The following is a 19869-nucleotide window of genomic DNA, read 5'->3' as shown; positions in this document are numbered from 1 at the left end:
CACCTGTTTCCTTTTGGGAATGGTAACAGGGCTATGTGCTTGTTGCAAGGACAGGTAGATAGGGAAGAAGCTGTGAGATAGTTCTTTTCCTCCCATGAGCAGGAGAAAAATAGACAACCTTTCTTGTTTTAGCAGGTAGTGGCAAGAATTGCGGGCAGGATCATTCCTAGGGCTTTTAGCAGGGTTGAGAGTAGGACAGACTCAGGATTAGCTGTGGCCTTTGGGGAAAGGAGGTGGTCACAATAGATACTAAACTCCACCCCTCTCCTTAGAGTTCCCAGGAACATCCTTTCAACCCACCCACTGCCACTACAAGCTCCCCAGAATATAGCTGCAGGCCCCATCTAGTGCCCTGAACCAGCGGCCATCCTCATGGCATAGGGAATGGGGATGGGCCTCCTAAATTTGCTTCTAGGGAGATGTGATCCTGGAAGTCCAAAATAGAATTTTGAGCCCATTTCTCTTAAAACATGGCAAATATTATTCAATAGGTCTTGAGTATTAACTAAGGAACATGTGGTAAGTACCCTAGGAACTGGAAAACCAGTGGAAAAGCAAAGACGCAGGTCTCTGACCTCAGAGGGCTTGCAGTCTAGCAGGAGAGACAGGCAGTTATACTACATTATCATAAAAGTTATCATGGGAGGGGGAATACAAGATGCTCAGCGAACAGAAGAGGCTCAGCACACAGCAGGTGGGCAATATTTGTGGAAAGAACAAATGAGTAAATGATGTATGTATATTGTCCTATGACTTAAATTTCCAAGCAAGTTATCAGCCAGGCTTTTATGGCGAGGCCTGGGAAGTCAGTTGCTGGGTTAACACTGGAATGCACTCTTCCACAGAAACAAACCATCCCAAGAAATGAGCTTTGGGAATACTGCCTGTTCATAGGCAGAGGACAACCCTGGATACATGTTCTGGGAAAGTGTTCTTTGCCTTTGTTCCCCCTACTCTTGCCCCACCCAGAAGGATGGAGCGGGGCAGAGACAGACACTGCCTGGAAATAGCCTCAAAGGCACCTTTAAATTCCCTGGTGTTTGTTGGAAGGGGCTGCAATACTTGCCTGAATGGCACCAAGGTTTTCAATGAGTTGTTCAGGGGTGGATGATCCCAGGAGCACAGAACTCACACCTTCATTTCTCAGGCACCACGCTGGGAGGAGAGGACACTGGGTCAGGTTATCAAAGCACTTCCAATCACTGATTAGCTTATAAACACCTGCTACAGCTGTTTGTTGCAGCCAAAATTTATTAACTCCTTTTGTGGAGGATGTACAGTGCTTCCTAGATTAAAAACCTGAGCAGCACCCCCTGTTGTGTAGAAGATTTGACAGAATCTGTCAAAGCCCACCTGGGAGGGGAGATGCGAATGCACAGAGGCGTCGGATCATGGATTGTAAGATTCTCTCCGGCACGCTCAGTTGCCCTCAAGTAGAAGCAGAAAACACAGATGCACTGCTGTCTTTCTTGCTTCTCTGTTGGTTTTCCAATTCCTAGCCTACTATATGTCCCTTAGTTAACACTCAATGCATTTGGGTTGGCTCAGGGCTTAAGGCCTTTTTGCTTTCCACATAAGGCCTCGTCACCACAACCGGGGCATTCAATCCAGCTACCCACCCTAGAAACACATTGTTCTGGAAACACCTAACATTGCTCACCAGCAGATGGCTCGATTCCTGTTTCTACCTTGACCCACAACCTCCTGTCTTTCCATCGTATTCATGTTCTCACTTTTCCACATCTGTTGCTTGTAGCCCTTGTAGACTCTAGGTTTCTGGTTCCTTGGTTCCCACCTACCTGGCAGCCCTCTCTGGACCTCCCTTTCTTCCTAACCCAAGATTCATTCTGTCTTGATGATCTAAATTACTCGCTTATGAACCCTCACACCCTTCACTTCCTCTGCTTCCTTAGCAGATCCCCATCAGTACTGCATCTGTGTTTTTGGCTTCTACTTCAGGGCAGCTGAGCGTGCTGGAGAGAATCTCACAGTTCATGGTCTGGTGCCCCTGTGCATTCACGTCTTCCCTCCCAGCTGGCTTCAGCCAGCCTGGTCAGCCTCATTCTTGCCCTTGGTCATCTTTCTTTTCCCAAAAATGACCTTAAACCTGTACTCTTAAACCATTCCATCAACCTCTGTCCCCTGACTCTTACTAGATGACCTTGTCCTAATGTCTATAGAAAATCAAGTCCCTCCATTGGAATATTCCTTAATTCCCCACTCTCCTACTGCATAAGAATCCACATCCATATCCTCCAGTTTCAGAAGAGGATGTGTGCGGTTTCTGTCAAAGACCAAACTCTGCCTTGGAGCCATCTCCTTTTTGCCTTTTCTTGGACTTGATTCATACGTGATTCCACTGCCCCCACCACCCCATTTCAAAATTTCTTACGGTGTCTTTCTGTCAACAAAACATGCTAAAATTTCTCCCATTCTAAAATAAGCTTCCTCTGACCCTTTTTACCTGCTTAGATACTTCCCCAACCTTCTTCCCCTCTTAAACTTCTAAAAGGTCAGTTCGGATTCCCTTACTGACCTTCTTCACATCCCAGTCACCTTGTTGCTGTGTCCCAAAGCTAAGGTCCCCAGGAGCCTCCTGGTGGTTACGGTGGACTTCTCAGTCCTTAGCTGCCTGGAACTCAGTGTTGCTGGACTAGATGCGGTGTCTGCTGGGCCTTCCCGCGAGATGCCCCACAGGCACCGCAAACTTCCGGCTATGATGCCTGGCTCTCTTGCATTCCCAATCACATTTGGGGGCATCACCAGCAATGTGGCTCCCCAATCGGGAAACCTGGGAGTAATCTTTAAGAACTGTCCTTTTCCGACCCCCTTTTCCCTTTTAACTGCTAAGTCCAATTAATTATTCCTCCTAAATAATCCTCTAATCAAGTGCTTTTCAAACTTTGGTATGCGTCAGAATCATCCCAAGGGCCTGTGAAACACCCACTGTTGTGGCTCACCCCCTGAGTTTCCGACTCAGAAGTTCTGGGGTACGGTCTGTTCATTTTTAACACACTCCTAGGTAATGCTTATGCTGATGCTGCTGATCTGGGACCATGCTCTTTTGTGTTTTGTTTTCTAAACCAACTTTATTGAGGTAAAATTTACCCATCAAAAATTTTACCCATTTTAGTTGTACATTAAATTTTTTTTATAAATTTACAAACCACCATTTTTAATATGCAACCTTCACTATTTTCAATCCAGTTTTATAACATTTCCATCACCCTAATAAGATCCCTACCTCAAGTACCAGGCAACCACTGACCCACTTTTTGTCTCCAGATTTGTCTTTTCTGGACATTTCACCTAAATGGAATCAAACAATAAGTGGTCTTTTGGGTCTGGTTTTCACTTAAGCGTATATTTTCTAGGTTTTTCCATGTTGCAGCATGTATCCGTACACCATTTCTTATTGTTGCTAAAGAGTATTCCATTGTGTGGATACAGGGCTCAGTTTGACAATGACTGCTTTGGTTCAGCTGTCTTCACCACCTCAGTCACTGCTGCCCTCACTCAAGCCCTCATCTCTCTCCTGGAAAACTGGTTTTCCTACCTCTTGCTTGAATTATCCCCTTATATTTCCCCCATACAGCTCTCATCCAGCCAGCAGCGGTCTCTAAAAACACAAATCTGATCATATCACTTCCCTAGTTGGGCCTGAGGTTCTTAATTCTTACCTTGGAAAACCTTATTTTCTAGCCTACCTCTGCAGCTTCATGGCTCCCTACCTTGAACTTTGTGCTTCAGGAGCACTCACTTGTCTTTAAATCCTCTCCATCCCCAAGCATCTTGCTGCTTTTCTCCTCTTCCTCCCTTCCTTCTGGGGCATATTGCTCAAGCTGTTCCCTTTGCCTGGAATGTCCTTTTGCCTCCCCCTTTCTTTTCACCTCACTAATATCTGCTTATCATTTGAGACTTCCCAAAGGAATTGCCTGCTCCTAAAGTACTTCCCTGAATTCCAAGCTCCTAATTCCCTAATCCTCTGTTCCCTTCTCAGTATTATGACCTGTATTAAAATTATCTGTTTATTTGCTTGACTTGCCTACCAGGCTGTGAGATGTGTCTTATTTGCATTTGGGTGCTCAGCCACCAGCCCAGTGTCTTGCACAAAGTAGGAACTTATTAAATGTTTGTTGAATAAACATAGGCATGGATGATTGATGGATATCCCCAAGCACATCTTCTGCCCCCATTTGGACAGCCGTATTGTCAACTGATACTCTTAAGCTGTTACCATGTCCAGGCCTTTTATGGTAATCACTGAATTTCCACATGGGCAAAATACAAAATAGTGCTCTATAAAAGTACCAATCCAATCTTTCTCTCCTTTTCTTGACTGCATTGTTTCCTGCTTTGCACTGAGAACTATTTTTGGCCTTAAAAGTAGTTCTGAGGACAAAGCCAATTCTAGGCAAATTATTGCCCATAAACTACCTGACTACGCGAGGTCATCAACAGCTGATTCCCCTAATGGGCCTCTGGGGCACAGGAGAACCCACTGGGCAGAGCTGGTCAACTCCATGGTAGCAACTGCAGCTGATTCTGGATAATTAGCACCTCTAACCAAGTGTCACCAGCAAGTATGTCCAGAGTGCCTGTTCACTAAGAACAAAGTGTGAATGCTGGCTCCACTATACCTGTGTGACTTGGGGAGCAGGCACACAGTTGGGTTCAAGTAGTTCGCTTCCTGCTGGAGGATCTCCCCTCTCCCACACTAGCAGACCAAAGATAACACACCTGGAAATAATTTCCCTTTTGATTTTGAGAGTTTTGTGGCTATAAACAAAATTATTTATTTACAAAGAAAGAAGTGACAGGTGAGAAAGACATCTGAGGGGATAGAGGGAGGAAAAGGGGAAAAAAGCATGTATTAATTTAAACTCAGACCCCGTAAAGAAGGTACTTCATGTATATCTAATATCCAGTGAGAGTCTAAATCTTGTAAAGATTTCCTCTCTAGAAAGACAATGTTCTTCCCTGTCTTTCAGGGCTAAGTTTAATACTTCATGTTGCTGTCTAAAAACCATATTTATGATTGTGCAGAATATGTTTCTCTGCATGTTACTCTGATTGCATGCCATGGCTAAGAGCAGACAGAATTTCAAGTTTTGCATGTCTACTCTTTGCAAGAACATTATCATCTTTATTAGCACTCACTGAGCACCTACTTTTTGCTTTATATATATAATTTCCCTTTACTCAACTAGTTTGTAAGATATGTATTATTATACCCATTTCACAGATAAGAAAATTGTTATCAGGTTAAGCAACTTGCCTATGGTCAAATAGCTAATATGTTTTACTGTGCTTGTTAAAGCTGTAGGGTTGCTAAGTAAAAACATTAAATACATTGCTTTATTTTATTTTTTTGAAGAAAGGATTAAAGCAACAGTCATACATATACTTAGGTACATGGCATTTCCCCCTCTTTCTAAAACCACGTTCCATTTCTATCTTTCTATGACTGTTAATTGCAACTAACATTTCTCTGCCTTCCAACCTCTGAAGAGTCAAGCTACCAACAAATATTCTATTAAATTATTTTATTTGCATAAAGCTTATCTTGAGCTTTTTATCTCATTGGGTTAGTGTTTCTGATATGTCCCAATTCCTGCAATTTCTTAATCTTTAGGATTTTTTTTTTTTTTGTCTAGAATCAGCACCCATTTTATTCCTTTCTCATAGCTACCACATGAACTCTTTTATCTCATTTCTTCATTTGTAAGTGGAGATAGTAATAGCAAAATCCTCCACTAGCATCTGTAAAATATGACTAGTAATAATATAGACCTCAGCAGATTGTTTTGATGATGAAGGAGACAACACAGTGAGCATGAGCCTGAGGTGCTTACCATAGAACCTGACAAACATCCCCTAGTAAGGGAACCAGAAGTCTCAGTGCTTTTCTGCCCAGTGTGTAGCCTTTGGCAGCATGTGGCTATTGAGCATGCAACATGCAACATGTGTCTAGCTTGAATTGGAATGTGCTTGCTCCAGGTGTAAAATATATGCTGGATTTCAGAGATTTGTAGAAAATAAAAGTAAAATATCTCAATAATTTTTAATATTTATTACATGTTGAAATGATAATATTTTGGCTATATTGGGTTAAAGAAAATCCATTATTAAAATTAATTTCACTGGTTTCATTTTAATGTTTTAATGTGTTCACTAGAAAATTTAAAATAAGATACAGTTATGCATCCCATAGCGACAGGGACATGTTCTGAGAAATGCATTGTTAGGTATTTTCCTCATTGTGTGAACATCACAGGGTTCTTATGTAAACCTAGTTGGTATAGCCTACTGCATATCTAGGCAATATGGTATAGCCTGTTGCTCCTAGGCTCCAAATATGTACAGCATGTTACTGTACTGAATACTAGAGGCTGTTGTAACACATGGTGTTGTGTATCTAAACATAGAAAAGTTATAGTAAAAATACGGTATAAAATAGTATACCTGTGTAGGGCACTTCCCATGACTGGAGCTTGCAGGACTGGGAGGTGCTTTGGGTGAGTCAGTGAGTGAGTGGTGAGTGAATGTGAAGGCCTAGGACATCCTTGTACACTACCATAGACTTTGTAAACACTGTGCACTTAGGCTACACTAAATTTATTTTCAAGATTTTTCTTTCTTCAATAATTAACATTAGCTAGCTGTAACATTTTTACTTTATAAACTTTTAATTTAAAAAAACTTTTGGCTGGGCACGGTGGCTCACGCCTGTAATCCCAGCACTTTGGGAGGCCAAGGTGGGTGGATCACAAGGTCAGGAGTTAGAGACCAGCCTGACCAACATGGTGAAACCCTGTCACTACTAAAAATACAAAAATTAGCTGGGCGTGGTGGTGTGCACCTGTAATCGCAGATACTCAGGAGGCTGAGGCAGGAGAATCGCTTGAACCCAGGAGATGGATATTGCAGTGAGCCGAGATCACGCCACTGCCCTCCAGCCTGGGCGACAGAGCGAGACTCCGTCTCAAAACAAAAAACAAACAAAAAAACCTTTCAACTTATTTGTAATAACATAGCTTAAAACACAAACACATTGTACAGTTGTACAAAAGTATTTCCTTTATATCGTTATAAGCTTTTTTTCATTTTTAAAAAGTATGTTTTTAGCTTTTTAAACTTTTTTATTTGTTACAAACTAAGACACAGACACACTCATTAGCCTTGGCCTACACAGGGTCAGGACCATCACTATGTTCCACCTCCACATCTTGTTCCTCTGGGAAGTCTTCAGGGACACACATGGAGCTGTCATCTCCTGTGATCATAATTCCTCTTTTGGGAACACCCTTCAGGAGAACGGCCTGCATGAGGCTGTTTTACAGTTAACTTTTTTTTTTCTAGTAAGTAGAAGAAGTAACACTCTAAAGTAAAGATGAAAGGTATAGTATAGTAAATACATAAACCAGTAACATGGTCATTTATTATCATTATCAAGTATTATGTACTGTAGATGATTGTGTGTGCTAGACTTTTAGATTACTGGCAGTGCAGTAGGCTTGTTTATACCAGCATGACCACAAACACACAAGTAATTCATTGCACTAGGACCTTAGGACAGCTACAACATCACTAGGCAATAGTAATTTTTCAGCTCCGTTATAATCTTATGGGTCCGCCTACATATATGTGGTCCATCGTTGACTGAAACACCCATGATTGAATGTGGTTCATGTTATCTTTCTCTCAAACAGTGTAGGTGGTTTTTCAATTGTTACCAGCAATCATGACCTTTCATGGACTCCACAGCATTAGAAGGACAATTTTTATGGCCTTCAAGAAGTTTCAGGTTGAAGCTATTTCTCTAGGATCAGCTTTTCATGTGGCAGTAGCCTTGGGCCTGTAACAGTCCTGTATCTCAGCTTCTAACCAACCCTGGCTCAGTTTTCAACAGAGACAGCAACTTGAGCCAAAAGAAATGGATGTCACTACACAGTTCACCCCTGACATCTGTGATAGTGTGTGTTATCACTGACATGTTCTCATTTAAACTATATTATAAGGGCAAGGGGAAAGAAGTAAGAAAAATTTGCTATCGTGTAGAAAATTCTGGGGAACTTCAAATAACTCACTTTATATCTAGCAGGAGTTTATGCTTCAGAGATCATCTGTCCCTACAAAAGACATTTTATCATGGTAAGGGTGTGGTCAGCAATAGAAAACTATGATCTCAGCAGAAGTCCCTCTACCACCCCATAGCTTAGTAATTTTCTTACCAACAGCTAGCTGAGGTAGTGTGCATCCCAGACGCTCTGCAATTGGGGAAAGGTCTTTTAGCTTGTTTTGCTGTTTTCTCCCTTCTTCACTTACAATTCTTTCTTTCAACCACTGGTAGCACTGAGGAAAAGCATAACATTGAAATGTTAATGTCTGGTAAAGATCTGATGTCAAAGAATGGTAATTCAATAAAATATGTGAACCTTATGATGATTTTCTGAATTTTTTGACCCTTATGTTTCACACTGGCAGGGATGATTTCATCCAAAGAAATGTTCCTCACAATCTTGCTCCTTGTTTATTGGTTCAAAGCAGATTGATTTTGACTAATATTCACCATTCAAATTGATCAGCCTGCACAGAAGTTGTTATAACCCTGATCGTGACATATAAGCACTTACATCCTAGCCTGTCCAATAGAGGAGGTCATATTTCTTATTGGGATAGCCCAATTTTAGAATGTAGCAAAAAAAAAAAAAAAGTGCATTTACATTTTACCAAGATCTATTATGTCTCCTTTTTATTAAGAAAACTGGGTGCCAAGCTTTCTGCTCAAAGAAAATCATTACTTTACATTTTTGTTTGACTATTTTTCTCCCCCTTGCTTTCAGTTCACTGCTAATCTCTTATTCTTTTTATAATAGGGCTTTGTTGTTAGCTTCTGCAGCTTCTTCCTAGAAGCAGACATGGCATAACTGATAGATACCGAGTAGATTTTTAAAATTTTAAAGTGGATAAAGACTTTGCAAATGTTATTACCTATTGTGTAACTATTGAAACTTAAAAAAGTAAAGAAACTCAAAACAGGAAACTATTCTTTAAAGCCAATGAGAAGAAACTGACCCTGATCTATAGACTACAAAATGAACCTAATTTCTTCAATATAAAGAGAAAAATATTTTAGAACTTCTCAATGCCCTACTTTCCAGAAGGCTCTGCTCTTACTATGAGAAAGGGAACAACAGACTCTTCTACATAAAGCGAGCACTAAGCAGCAACACTCAGAGGAAAAGAATATTTGTAAGAGTGTTACTCTGTTTTAGGGAAAATAATTGAAAATCATCACACTGTGTGGCAATGTGGACTTTCTCTCTTGTTGTGTGTATTTGCGACACAATCGCCATCGCAGATCTTTATCTTCCCAGAGGCCGCAGAATGCTCTGCAACAGGCAGTGGGCCATGGACACTGCACCCACGTGATTTCAGTAGGCTACTGGCTTTTGTTTTTTGAGCATTTTTTTCATCATTCTAAGACAATATTTCCAAAGAAAAGGGTAACCATATTATGTTTTATTGTGATTTTTTGAGTTATTTTGCCGATGAGAAAAGGAGAAGGGCAAGCTGCCCGTTTTGCCTCCTAAATCTCAAAGGCTTATGGGCTGGCTCCTAACTTGGTAGCCTGTTTGGGGAGATGGCTAAAGTTTTCCCAGCCTTAGCTCTGGGAAGCCTCAGCTCCTTCAAAAATAAGAATGGCCTGAAGCATCTCTCCAGAGATGACAGTTGGTGCCAGTGGTGATGAGATGGACATTGTGAACAATGGACACTGCCTGGGGACCGGGCAGACTTCCTGGGCCAGTGCTGTCTACGTCAGAGAGTCCCTGAACTTACTTTTGGTGTCCTCCATGGGAAAAACATCACCAATCCTCACTAAAGTTTCATAACATCTTTCAGGGGACCAATATTTCTGAATGTATTCAAACAGACTAACAAAGATTAAAAACTAATAGCCAACTGCTTTTTGAACAATTGCTTCTTATTACTATTAGCATTTCTGAGTTTCAGTATATACCATGCATGTAAAGAGTGGTTGGTTTATCAATCTTTTGTAACTTTTCTGTTTTTGAAATCTTGTATGCAGTGCATTCTCTTCCTTAGGATTGGGTTACAAGTTCTATGTATGTGTGTGTGTATATATGTATGTGTGTGTAACACACATACACACGCACCATTTTCAGAGACAGACTTCCAAAAGTAAAAAACATTAAAAAGTAAAAATCAAGCAATTATTTATTGAGTCCCTATCTCTCAATCTTCAACACCATAAATCTCATTGTTGCTTTAGCCTATGGAAATACAAGCAGATTAGGGTTTTTAAAAAGTAGATGCATAGTTTTTATACTGCTTTCCTCATACCAAAGGAAACAAAAGTGTGTTGGAAATAAACAGCTTTAACTGCTTTACAAATGAGAACGTGTTAGCAGAGATAGGAATGAGGCTTAATTAAAATATTAATTAAATATGGAAGCAAACAAGTGTGTTTTGTAGGAAGGTTGGAGGTGGGTGTGCTTGTGGCAGTAATATACCCAGCTTGCTGACTGGGCAGTAATCCATGAATCAAAAGGTGAAATCTCCTCATCCAACCCTATTCTATCATCCCACTGCACTGCAATGATTTGATTACTTGTTGGTTTTTCTAAACCTAGCAGGTGGAAGAAGCCAGGGATGGCTTGTTGCTCACGTCAGCATCTCCAGTTCTGACACTTGTAGCTGGCAAGGAGGAGGGGCTCAGCTAATATGGTGGTCAGGGAGGAGTCAGAGAAACCAGAGTTCTGTGGGGTCAAAATAAATCTCTTCCCATTTTTCAGATTGATCATGACACCTCCTCCCCAATGCAATGTGACTCTGTCAGCAGTCCTGTGGGACTCCACAGGGCTTGTGGAATCCATATTATTTCATGATTCACCCCTTCATATGTCTGTCCCTCTCATAAGGCCTGGAGCTACTCCTTGAAGGTTGCGACTGTCCCATTCATCCCTGTATCCTCAGCACCCAGCACAAAGTCTAGGTACACTCAGTAAATATTTGTCAACGGGACAACTGAATGAGCTTTTCTCCACAGATTAGTTGGCTATTAGTTTTATGTATGTTACAAACTCTAAATTTTCTTAAAGCCTATTTCTTTGCCCTCTCCCAATGCTATGATGATTTTATAAGTCCCTGTTTCATAGGTATTGATATTGGGGTGAGAATAGTCTGTGAGACTTGCCCCAAATCCCTAATTAGTTTTTTGTTAATCTTGGATTGAACTCAGGCTGAAACTGGAGCCATGGACAGAATCAGTCACATTTCAGTTCTGAACACTGTCTAGAATAATTTAACACCCAAGATCGCTGACTATTTCTACTTAAACATCAAAGGCTTTGACTCAAAACAAAAGCAAAGTCACTATTGAGGTTGAGATCTCTAGGTAAAATGCTAGAGCTGAAAACTTGCCTTCTGAAATTTTGCCATAATGTACAATATGCTTTGTTTCTTTATATGAGCACTTGACGTACTTGGACCACCTGTCTCCCCCAACTTTGATTCATCAAGGTGTGCATGCTTCTTATTTTTTTTTGACAGAGGGGTACATACTTTTGTATTTTTTTTTTTTTTTTTAGAAAGGATCTCACTATACTGCTCAGGTTGGAGGGAAGTGGCATGATCTCAGCTCACTGCAGCCTTGATCTCCCAGGCTCAGGTGATCCTCTCACCTCAGCCTCCTGAGTATTTGGGACTGCAGGTGAGCATGATATCTAGCTAATTTTTTGTATTTTTGTAGAGATAGGGTTTCGCCATTTTGCCCAGGCTGGTCTCAAACTCCTTGGCTCAAGTGATCTGCCCACCTCCACCTCCCAAAGTGCTAGGATTATAGATATGAGCCACCATACCTGGCCTAAATTTTTCTAGAAAGCATTTTGCCAAGAACAGGGAGGAGCTGCCAATACATTTTATTGCACTATTTATTTCTATTTAAAAGCTGTACACCTGGTCTCTTGATCAGACTTTATTGATTTGGTTATGGCTCATCAAATTAACAAAGGCTTAAGTACCTCTTATGTACTCATCAGGCTCTGTGATGGGTCAGATGAGAAGGTTTCAGTTTCTGTCCTAGATGTATTCACAAATCATTACTTAGTAACATGGGAAGTGTTTTTTTGTTGGGGTTCCACTCTTGTCAATGATTTCCTTTTACAAGCTATGTCTTTACTGCCTCCTAATGGGAAATGCCATGATGAAGTGGTGCATAACCTGAGCTGATCATAGTACCTTACCCTTTTAGCCACTGTCATTGGTCTCACAGGGTGGCACATGACCTAAGCTTGGCCAGTCTTCTCTGGACTGAAGTTGGTAAAGAAAAGATCGCTTTTATCTTAGGTTACATGCCTTTAGAAATGCAAACCCGCAACCACCAGTTTTCCTGCTCCTGGTGTCATGGAGGAGACCCATTTGTAGTATAAGAAAATGACACTGACAAGCAGAGAGAACTAGAGAAGATGGAAAATCCTGACAATGTACGAGTTCATGGATGGAGTCATTGCTGAGGCCACTCCATATTTCCCAAGGATGTCTTTGTGAACCAATAGAGTCCCCATTCTCTGATCAGATTAGTTTTCATTGAGTTTTGTTACTTGCAACCAGAGAATTAGAAGACTCTGTAAGAAGCGTTCATGGAATAATAGAGAAGGTACAAATAGCTCATTTTTGGAAAGTTAGGACAGTCTTCATAGAGAAGACAACCAAGCTTTGCCTTTAACAATAAGAAGGGGTTCCACAGGAGAATGAAAAGAAGGACATTTCTGGGAGGCAAAGGAGAGTACAGTGCATTTGCATGGAAAATGAAGTAGTATGATATGGGAGACACAAATGAAAAAATAGGCTCAACTTAGATCCCAAGGGAGTTTCCTTGAATGCTTTATTGCGGAGTTATGGCTTTGTCCTATAAGCAATGATTGGGAAATCATTAGAGGATTTTAAGCAGAGTTACGATATGGTCAGATTAACATTTTTAAAAGATTCAGTGGTCACAATGGTGGGTTGTTGAGGAAAGGGAAGGAAATCAGAGGCCAGATGGGAGGCTACTATAGTAAATCTGACAAGAAATGATGAAGATCTAAACAAGTGCTGTGCACAAGATGGATCTTAGAGTCAAGATAGAGTCTGGAGGATTTGGTGCCTTGTTGAACAGGAATAAGGAAGGAAAGGAGGCAGTCTGAGATAATGCCTTGGCTTCTGACCAAGATAACCAGATGGATGGGTGGAGGCACTGTTAAGCAAGAAGGAATGGCAGGTTCTGGGGGTGAGGACAGATTCCATTAGGCATGACTGATGCCCATGGGACTTCTACTTGGAGATGTCTAATAGACACAAAGAAGGAGTGCTGTGCAGTTCAGCAGTGAAGTCACAGCTGATAACACAAATTTAGAAATCATTGTTAGAGTAGTGGGGCCAGATGAGGGGGCCCAGAAAATCCAGAAAAAGTAGTATTACCTTCTAAAAGAGCTCTAGATAGGTATTTTTTATGCTGATTTAATTTATCCTTCAACTGCAGTTCAATACTACAACAGATGCAAAATATTAACATCTTAATCTTATTAGTATAACAATAGCCAATGTGAAACACAAACTACTTATTCTCTTTTAGGGTGAGATGAATGTTACCAATTTATTTATCTACTTGCCCAGATATCTATCTTTTAATTTAACTTACTTTCTTTCTTTCCTTCCTTCCTTCCTTCCTTCCTTCCTTCCTTCCTTCCTTCCTTCCTTCCTTCCTTCCTTCTTTCCCTCCCTCCCTCCCTCCCTCCTTCCTTTTCTCTTTCTCTTTCTTTCTTTCTTTCATGGTATCCTCATTCACTCCTAAGGTTGCTCTGATACTTGCCTCCTTTACTTTTTATTTTTTATTTTTTTGCTCTGGAAACTATACTCAAGTGACTTTCCTAAGTGCACATACATTACTCCGAAAGCACTCAGGCTGATAATGTAGAGCCTTGAGAGTCTGCAGAGCTCTAAAGAAGCATACTTTGTGATCAGCCACCTTTCATCTATTGAGAGCTCTTAATGTTTATTATTAAGGATGTTCCAGTAGATACAGAGTTGACTTTATAAAAGTCAGCAATAGAAATATTTCCCAAGCTGCTTTTGGGCTTAGCCACCTTCAAACATTTGTTACTCTTTCTTTTTTTTTTTTTCTTTTTCCTTTCACTAGTGAATTTGTGAAAGCTTTTTCAGCTGTTTGCAAGCTTTTCTCAGTGATGAAGGTTAGACAATCATGCACTCCAAATACAGCATAGCTACTTTTTTCTCCTTTAAAAACCTGGGTTTAAAGACAAATAAAGATGTCTTTGAGGGAGATAATTAACTGAAAGCCAGACCTGGGTTCTAATATCAGCATTTTCTGTTATGAGTTTATGGTCTTGGATTGTTATTTAAGGTCTTCGTGTTTTAGTTTCTGCATCTGAAAAGGGTCTGCCTCTCAGCAGGTTATTGTGAGAACAAACACTCAGCCTATATAGAAATGCTTGGAATTTGTCAGCAAGCCTCTGAAAGAACATGTGACACCATGCTTAGCTCAACTGACTGAAAGTCACCTGTATCCATTCTGTTTGTGAGAATAAAAGTTGTTGAATGAAAACACTTAGCTCAGTGCTTGGCATATAGTAGGTATTCAGTAAAATTGTAATTATCAGTGCTGCCCTTCTTCCAATTCCTTCCTTCTTCACTCCCTTCTTGCCTTCCTCTTTTTACACTTCTTTCCTAAGATGCTTTTAGTCTGTCTTTGTTGACTTGTTAGACTTGTTTCAGAACAATCTTTAATTTTTAGAAGAGAGACCTTATTTAATATTCTGGGATAATTGTTTTTTGTAATAATACAAAACTAGAAATAGGACCATGTCATCGTGCTTTAGGAGATATTTATGTTGTATTATTTTAGAGAACAAACAAGCAAAAGCTCAACTGTTACACACAGAAAGGAAAGTCAAAGGCCTAGAGCCTTGAAAATATTCTGATTAGGGAAGCTCATGGTGGCCACAGCCACAGTGATTAAAGGATTGGTGGTTCAGACTTGACTTGAGCTGTTTTCCCAATAATTTAGCGCTGATGGAGGCAAGAGGTTGCGTAAGGCTTATACTTCCTCTTAGAAGGACTCTGGTTTATCTGATTTCTTTAAATGCCTGTATTTTCTCTCCCTTGACAATACAGAGTAATTTGTGATTCTAATGTTATTACACATTCTCTCAAGTTTTTAAAAACAGGCATGTTGTTATTAATAAGGAGAGATGTTTGGAGTACTCTCCAATAAATTAGTCATCAAGATGTCCTGAATGGAGGTAATTTTGTGTCGATGATCTTGAATATCTTTTTGCTTCAGAGCAGAATTTAAACTGCTTTAAGTGACAGAAGCTTTGCTATGTATCTGTCTCCTGAAGTCTCCCCTTCTAACCCACTGCCCCCAACACACACTAAAAAGTGTCAAACATACTCAGCTACAACTGTTGGCCTTATATGGATTAAGCCTCTATGGCTTACATTTTATTTTGTAAGTTACATTTTATCAGTTTCAAATGATGGAATGTTTTCTTTAACATATGAGCAAATAACAATGTAGGAATTTGAGCCCTGCAAGTCCAATCAGGTCATTGGGCACTTTTTCCCCAGTCCCCAGAGGAAGAGAATATTCGACGCATTCGACGCAGGCAGATTACGAAGGGCTGACTGATACATGGCCAGGCGCCGAAACCTCCAGAAGGCTCAGAGGAACCTGCCAGAGGCCACTGGCCCGGACAACACAGTCTGCCTGAGCTGGGAAGCCCTAGGCTGTTGCAGAGCTGTTCTTATTGATCTTCCCTCCTTCCTAGCCCGAGGCTTTTTTCTAGACATTGAGAAAAATACCTTCAGTGAAGCCCTGGAACTTTCAGGCACCCCATTTCCGTATTTTCCTGAGATGATTCCACAGGCAAGTGGAGACCACGTCATTGCACCAACCCCTACAGAAGAAAAAACTGAGAAAGCTGCTTGTGCAAATTGGGATCAAAAGTTGCGGGGGGGGGAGGGATGGTGGTGTTTAAATAGAATTTGGTAGGTTATTGGGAAAAGCTGTCCAGATAAATGAGTTAATATCGGCATGCATTTTTTCCATTACAATTTAGGAGCTTACAAATTGTGTTTCATTCTTTCATCAACCAATTAAACATGGACTGTCAGTTCTTGGGAAAGCCTGAAAAATGTGGCTGAAAAATGTGGCTTATCCATGAATTTTTGTTGTCCATTGAGTGCCTAACATAGTGCCTGGTACACAGCAGGAGCACACACCTGGTACACAGCAAGCACTCAATAAGTGAGAGCAATAATAACAATTGTTGTTGTTGAATTTTTATCTTTATCTCCTTTTCCCAGAATTTTCCTGCTCATATGAACCTCTAATTTTTAGGAAGAAAATTATCTCTGGAAACTTTTGATAAATAAGGCTGAAAATGTGGCTTATTCATCTTTTCCTAATGTCTAAATTTCCTGGGTACATGTTATATATGTATTTCTCCCCTCTCTCTGAAGGCATTAGTTCTACCTACACAAAGTGATAGTGCCCGACTTAGTAGTTGTTGAATTTCCCAATTCTCACTCAGTGCCAGGGCTAGGGTAGTAGATACAGATGTATATATCCACGATATTTTTGAAAGGTAGTCATTGTTTACTCGAGCAAGCACCAATGAAAAATGAATTTATTCATTGGTTGTTCCCTTTATTCAGTATGCATTTTTTTGAACACCTGCTGAGTACAGCTGAAACACTAGTCACAATTTACAACTCTGCTTGGCTTTCATCAGTGATACCTTGTAGACTAGGTGCAGATTCTGCTACATTTTGATTCTGCTACAATCTCTGGAATGCATGGTTCTTACACTGTCTGTGTTAATTAGGGACATTTAGGAAAGCATTTCAGTAACACTGTTTTTACTTCTTCCCCCCCGAATCAGTGATCTTTCTCTTGTTAAAAATACCCAGTAGCTTTTATTCTGAAGATTACCTATTTTGTGGTAGAGCTCTGGCAGCTGGACCTCCACTTTCTCTCTCTGGAAAAGATGGTACTCAGCTTGTTCACAGACTGGTGGGATCATATTGAACTGTCTTGCTACAGAATAGGCTTCCTAGGGAGGAATGAGATTACAACTGAATTTATACTGATGAGAAATGAGGCTTCACTGTAATTTGTATGCATGAGAAATGTTTACTTTGGTGAAATCAGTACAAACCAAGAAACATGTAGGATGCCAAATAATAAGCAAATTTGTCACCACCAATTTCACTAAGAGCAATATGAAATGTAGGAAACCCTTATTAATTTTTTGGGAGGGTTTGGATTGAGTTAAGTCCAGGGCAAATTAGTCAAAGTGTGAATTATACACTATGATAAAGAAAATGTAGTTTAACTATTTTTAAGTTCCTAAAGAAATAAGACTTAGACTAACATATAAAAGTATCTTTAACTAGCTTGGTATAAACAATGTAGTTAATACAGTTTTTTATAAGAAAACTAGAATACTCTGTTAATATATCTCCATAGCTGTGAAATTCACTTTGCCCTCTTGCCACCAGGGAACACTGTATTCTCTGTTGTATTCTGAATGGATGAGCTCCGGCTCCAATATCCATCTCTATAATGATGGAATTGGTTCTAGAATTCCAGTACCATAGTGATTATGAGAAAAGTTTGCAAAAGATCTTGCAATTTATGCATGGCATCTGAAAAGCAATAATAAGGTACTCAATAACCATTTAAAAATAGAAATTAAATTACCATTATCTCCATAGCACTCCACCTCGAGGTGCCCCAGTACATCGCCATGCCTTGGTTTATCACATGTGTCATGGCTCGGACAATTTCTATGGAAAGTCAAACAGACAACATTTCATGAATTCATCTACTTTTCAAAGATATGTGATTTTTACCCCTCTAGCCAAAGCCTAGAAGCTTAATGCAGTTATTTGTTTGATTAATAAAATTAGTCTAATATTGGTGACAACATTATTGTCTGACACGAAATATTGATGGTTTGGAGGCTGATGGTACTTTTAGGTAAACTGACATTCCATTTTCCATTTGCAGCAACAACACTAAATGGTATTGAAAATATAATGACCACTTTAAGTTCTTCCTTTACTTTTATTGCTTGATGATTCCTGGCCTAATAAAGAATACACGATTCACCTTTTTAAGAGCCTGGGTACCTTCTTCACTAAAGTGAGAAGTAAGAGAAGGTATCTGCTTTGACTTTGCAGAATGTGAGGTCACTGAGGGTGAAAGGCCTGCCTCTGTATATTGGACTTGCAGAGCATGGCCGCACACAGAATGGGTCTCTAAGAGAGGTGACTCAGCGACAATGTGTTTAGCAGAAAGATAAACATATTAAATGCTGAACAAACAGCTGAAGCCACAGTGGCTCACAGCTTGCAATGACACACCCTGTCCTTGATCACTTTGAACCAAATTTTGTCCTAAGACACCCACATAATTGATTTCATTGGGGCCTGTTTGTGGTCCCACCCGGTGTGCTCATCAGCCTCATGCAGCTGAACATCACATTTCCTAAACAGGAAAATGAATCCCTTCCCCAGAGGATGGAGCTGAGCAAATCCTCTTGGCACCAGCCAGATGTGTTGCGGAACAAGAGAGCGTGGAGACCCTCAGTTTAATTTAGTTAAAATTTACAGACAGGGTTGGATTTCTTCCTCAAAGCAGGTCAGTTAAACACTCAGGATGCCAGGTCATTCAACATTTTCAAATAGTCACGTGCCTTGGGCTTTTCTATTTCTCAGTAATACCAGTCAGTTAAATGCCCTTCAAAAGAACCAAATCCTTGTCTCAAAGTAGAGTTGCAGTAGATGTATTCTTTTTTATTATTATTATTTCTCATGAGCAGGCACTGTCTAAATCGATAGGGAACAGGATTTGAATGAAATGGCCAGAGTTAGAGTCTTAGCTTCTTTGCTTGTTTGGCTTGTGTAAATTATTTTTAATCGCCCTTGATTTCTTTGTTTGGAAGATGGGAATGCTTTCATTCACCATTGTGTGTCCAACAGAGATAAAAGCTGGCTTTATAAGCAAACGTTTTCTTTCTTGGAGAAAGACTCTAGAATATCAAATTATTGCCCAGCAACTAAAACTATGAAGTTCATTCTCCATTTATAAAACATATGATTAAAAACGTGTAAGGAACCGCTTTTCTTCTCTTTTACTGTACAAATGGAGATGCGTGCCTATGATAAACATTTCTAAAAGTTGAAAACAATGATATGAATCTCTGCCCCAGATGAATTTTCTCTTTGGATGTCTCCATCACTGCACCAGCTCCCTTTCCCTTTACATCCTGTGTCATTCAGAGCTGGGAGTTCAGTCAATCAACAGTATCTATTAGGTGTCTGCTGTCCTGGGTGCTGGAGATATTGTGGTGAATCAAACATGCTGGTAAACATAGAAGAAGTTAACAGAAAATAAACTGGACCTGGCCTCTCCCTTAACTCTGTCTCCGCCATCAAGTAAGACAGGTACAGAGTGCTGACAGGTGGCTTGGGCAGTTGGGAGTCCTTGACAAGAGCAGTGAAGATGGAGTGGAAGTTGTGACTCTTCGTGCGCACTCATTCAATTATAAAACACACAGGTATTACAAGCTTAATATTTGCCAGTCACTGTGCTGGTTGCTGGGTTCATCTGTGAGTAAAACAGACACAAACTTCCTGGACTCAGAGAGTTTCAAGTTGAGTGGGAGAGACAGAGAGGTAAATAAGTAAGTCATTATAAAATGTAAAGTGTTATAAAGAAAATAACATAGGGGACTGGGACAGGAAATGAAAGAGAAGACATATTTAGTGGAGTAA

The 19869-nt window shown here is 40.2% G+C and overlaps 1 protein-coding gene across 4 annotated transcripts in view; it reads right to left on the bottom strand.

The window, feature by feature from the left end:
• Positions 1-19869, bottom strand: part of KCNAB1 (potassium voltage-gated channel subfamily A regulatory beta subunit 1) — a 420197-nt gene that overhangs the window by 6063 nt on the left and 394265 nt on the right. For all 4 annotated transcript variants that reach the window (XM_077990673.1, XM_015131744.3, XM_028843252.2 and 1 more), the window contains 5 exon segments: positions 17792-17877; positions 17021-17141; positions 15889-15983; positions 8235-8355; positions 1067-1155 (listed from right to left, as the gene is read on the bottom strand). In XM_077990673.1, coding sequence (XP_077846799.1) covers positions 1067-1155; positions 8235-8355; positions 15889-15983; positions 17021-17141; positions 17792-17877 — 512 coding nt within the window.

The sequence above is a fragment of the Macaca mulatta genome, chromosome 2 (genome assembly GCF_049350105.2).
Source record: "Macaca mulatta isolate MMU2019108-1 chromosome 2, T2T-MMU8v2.0, whole genome shotgun sequence".
Taxonomy (NCBI): Eukaryota; Metazoa; Chordata; class Mammalia; order Primates; family Cercopithecidae; genus Macaca; species Macaca mulatta.
This window is presented reverse-complemented; position numbering and strand designations above follow the sequence as displayed.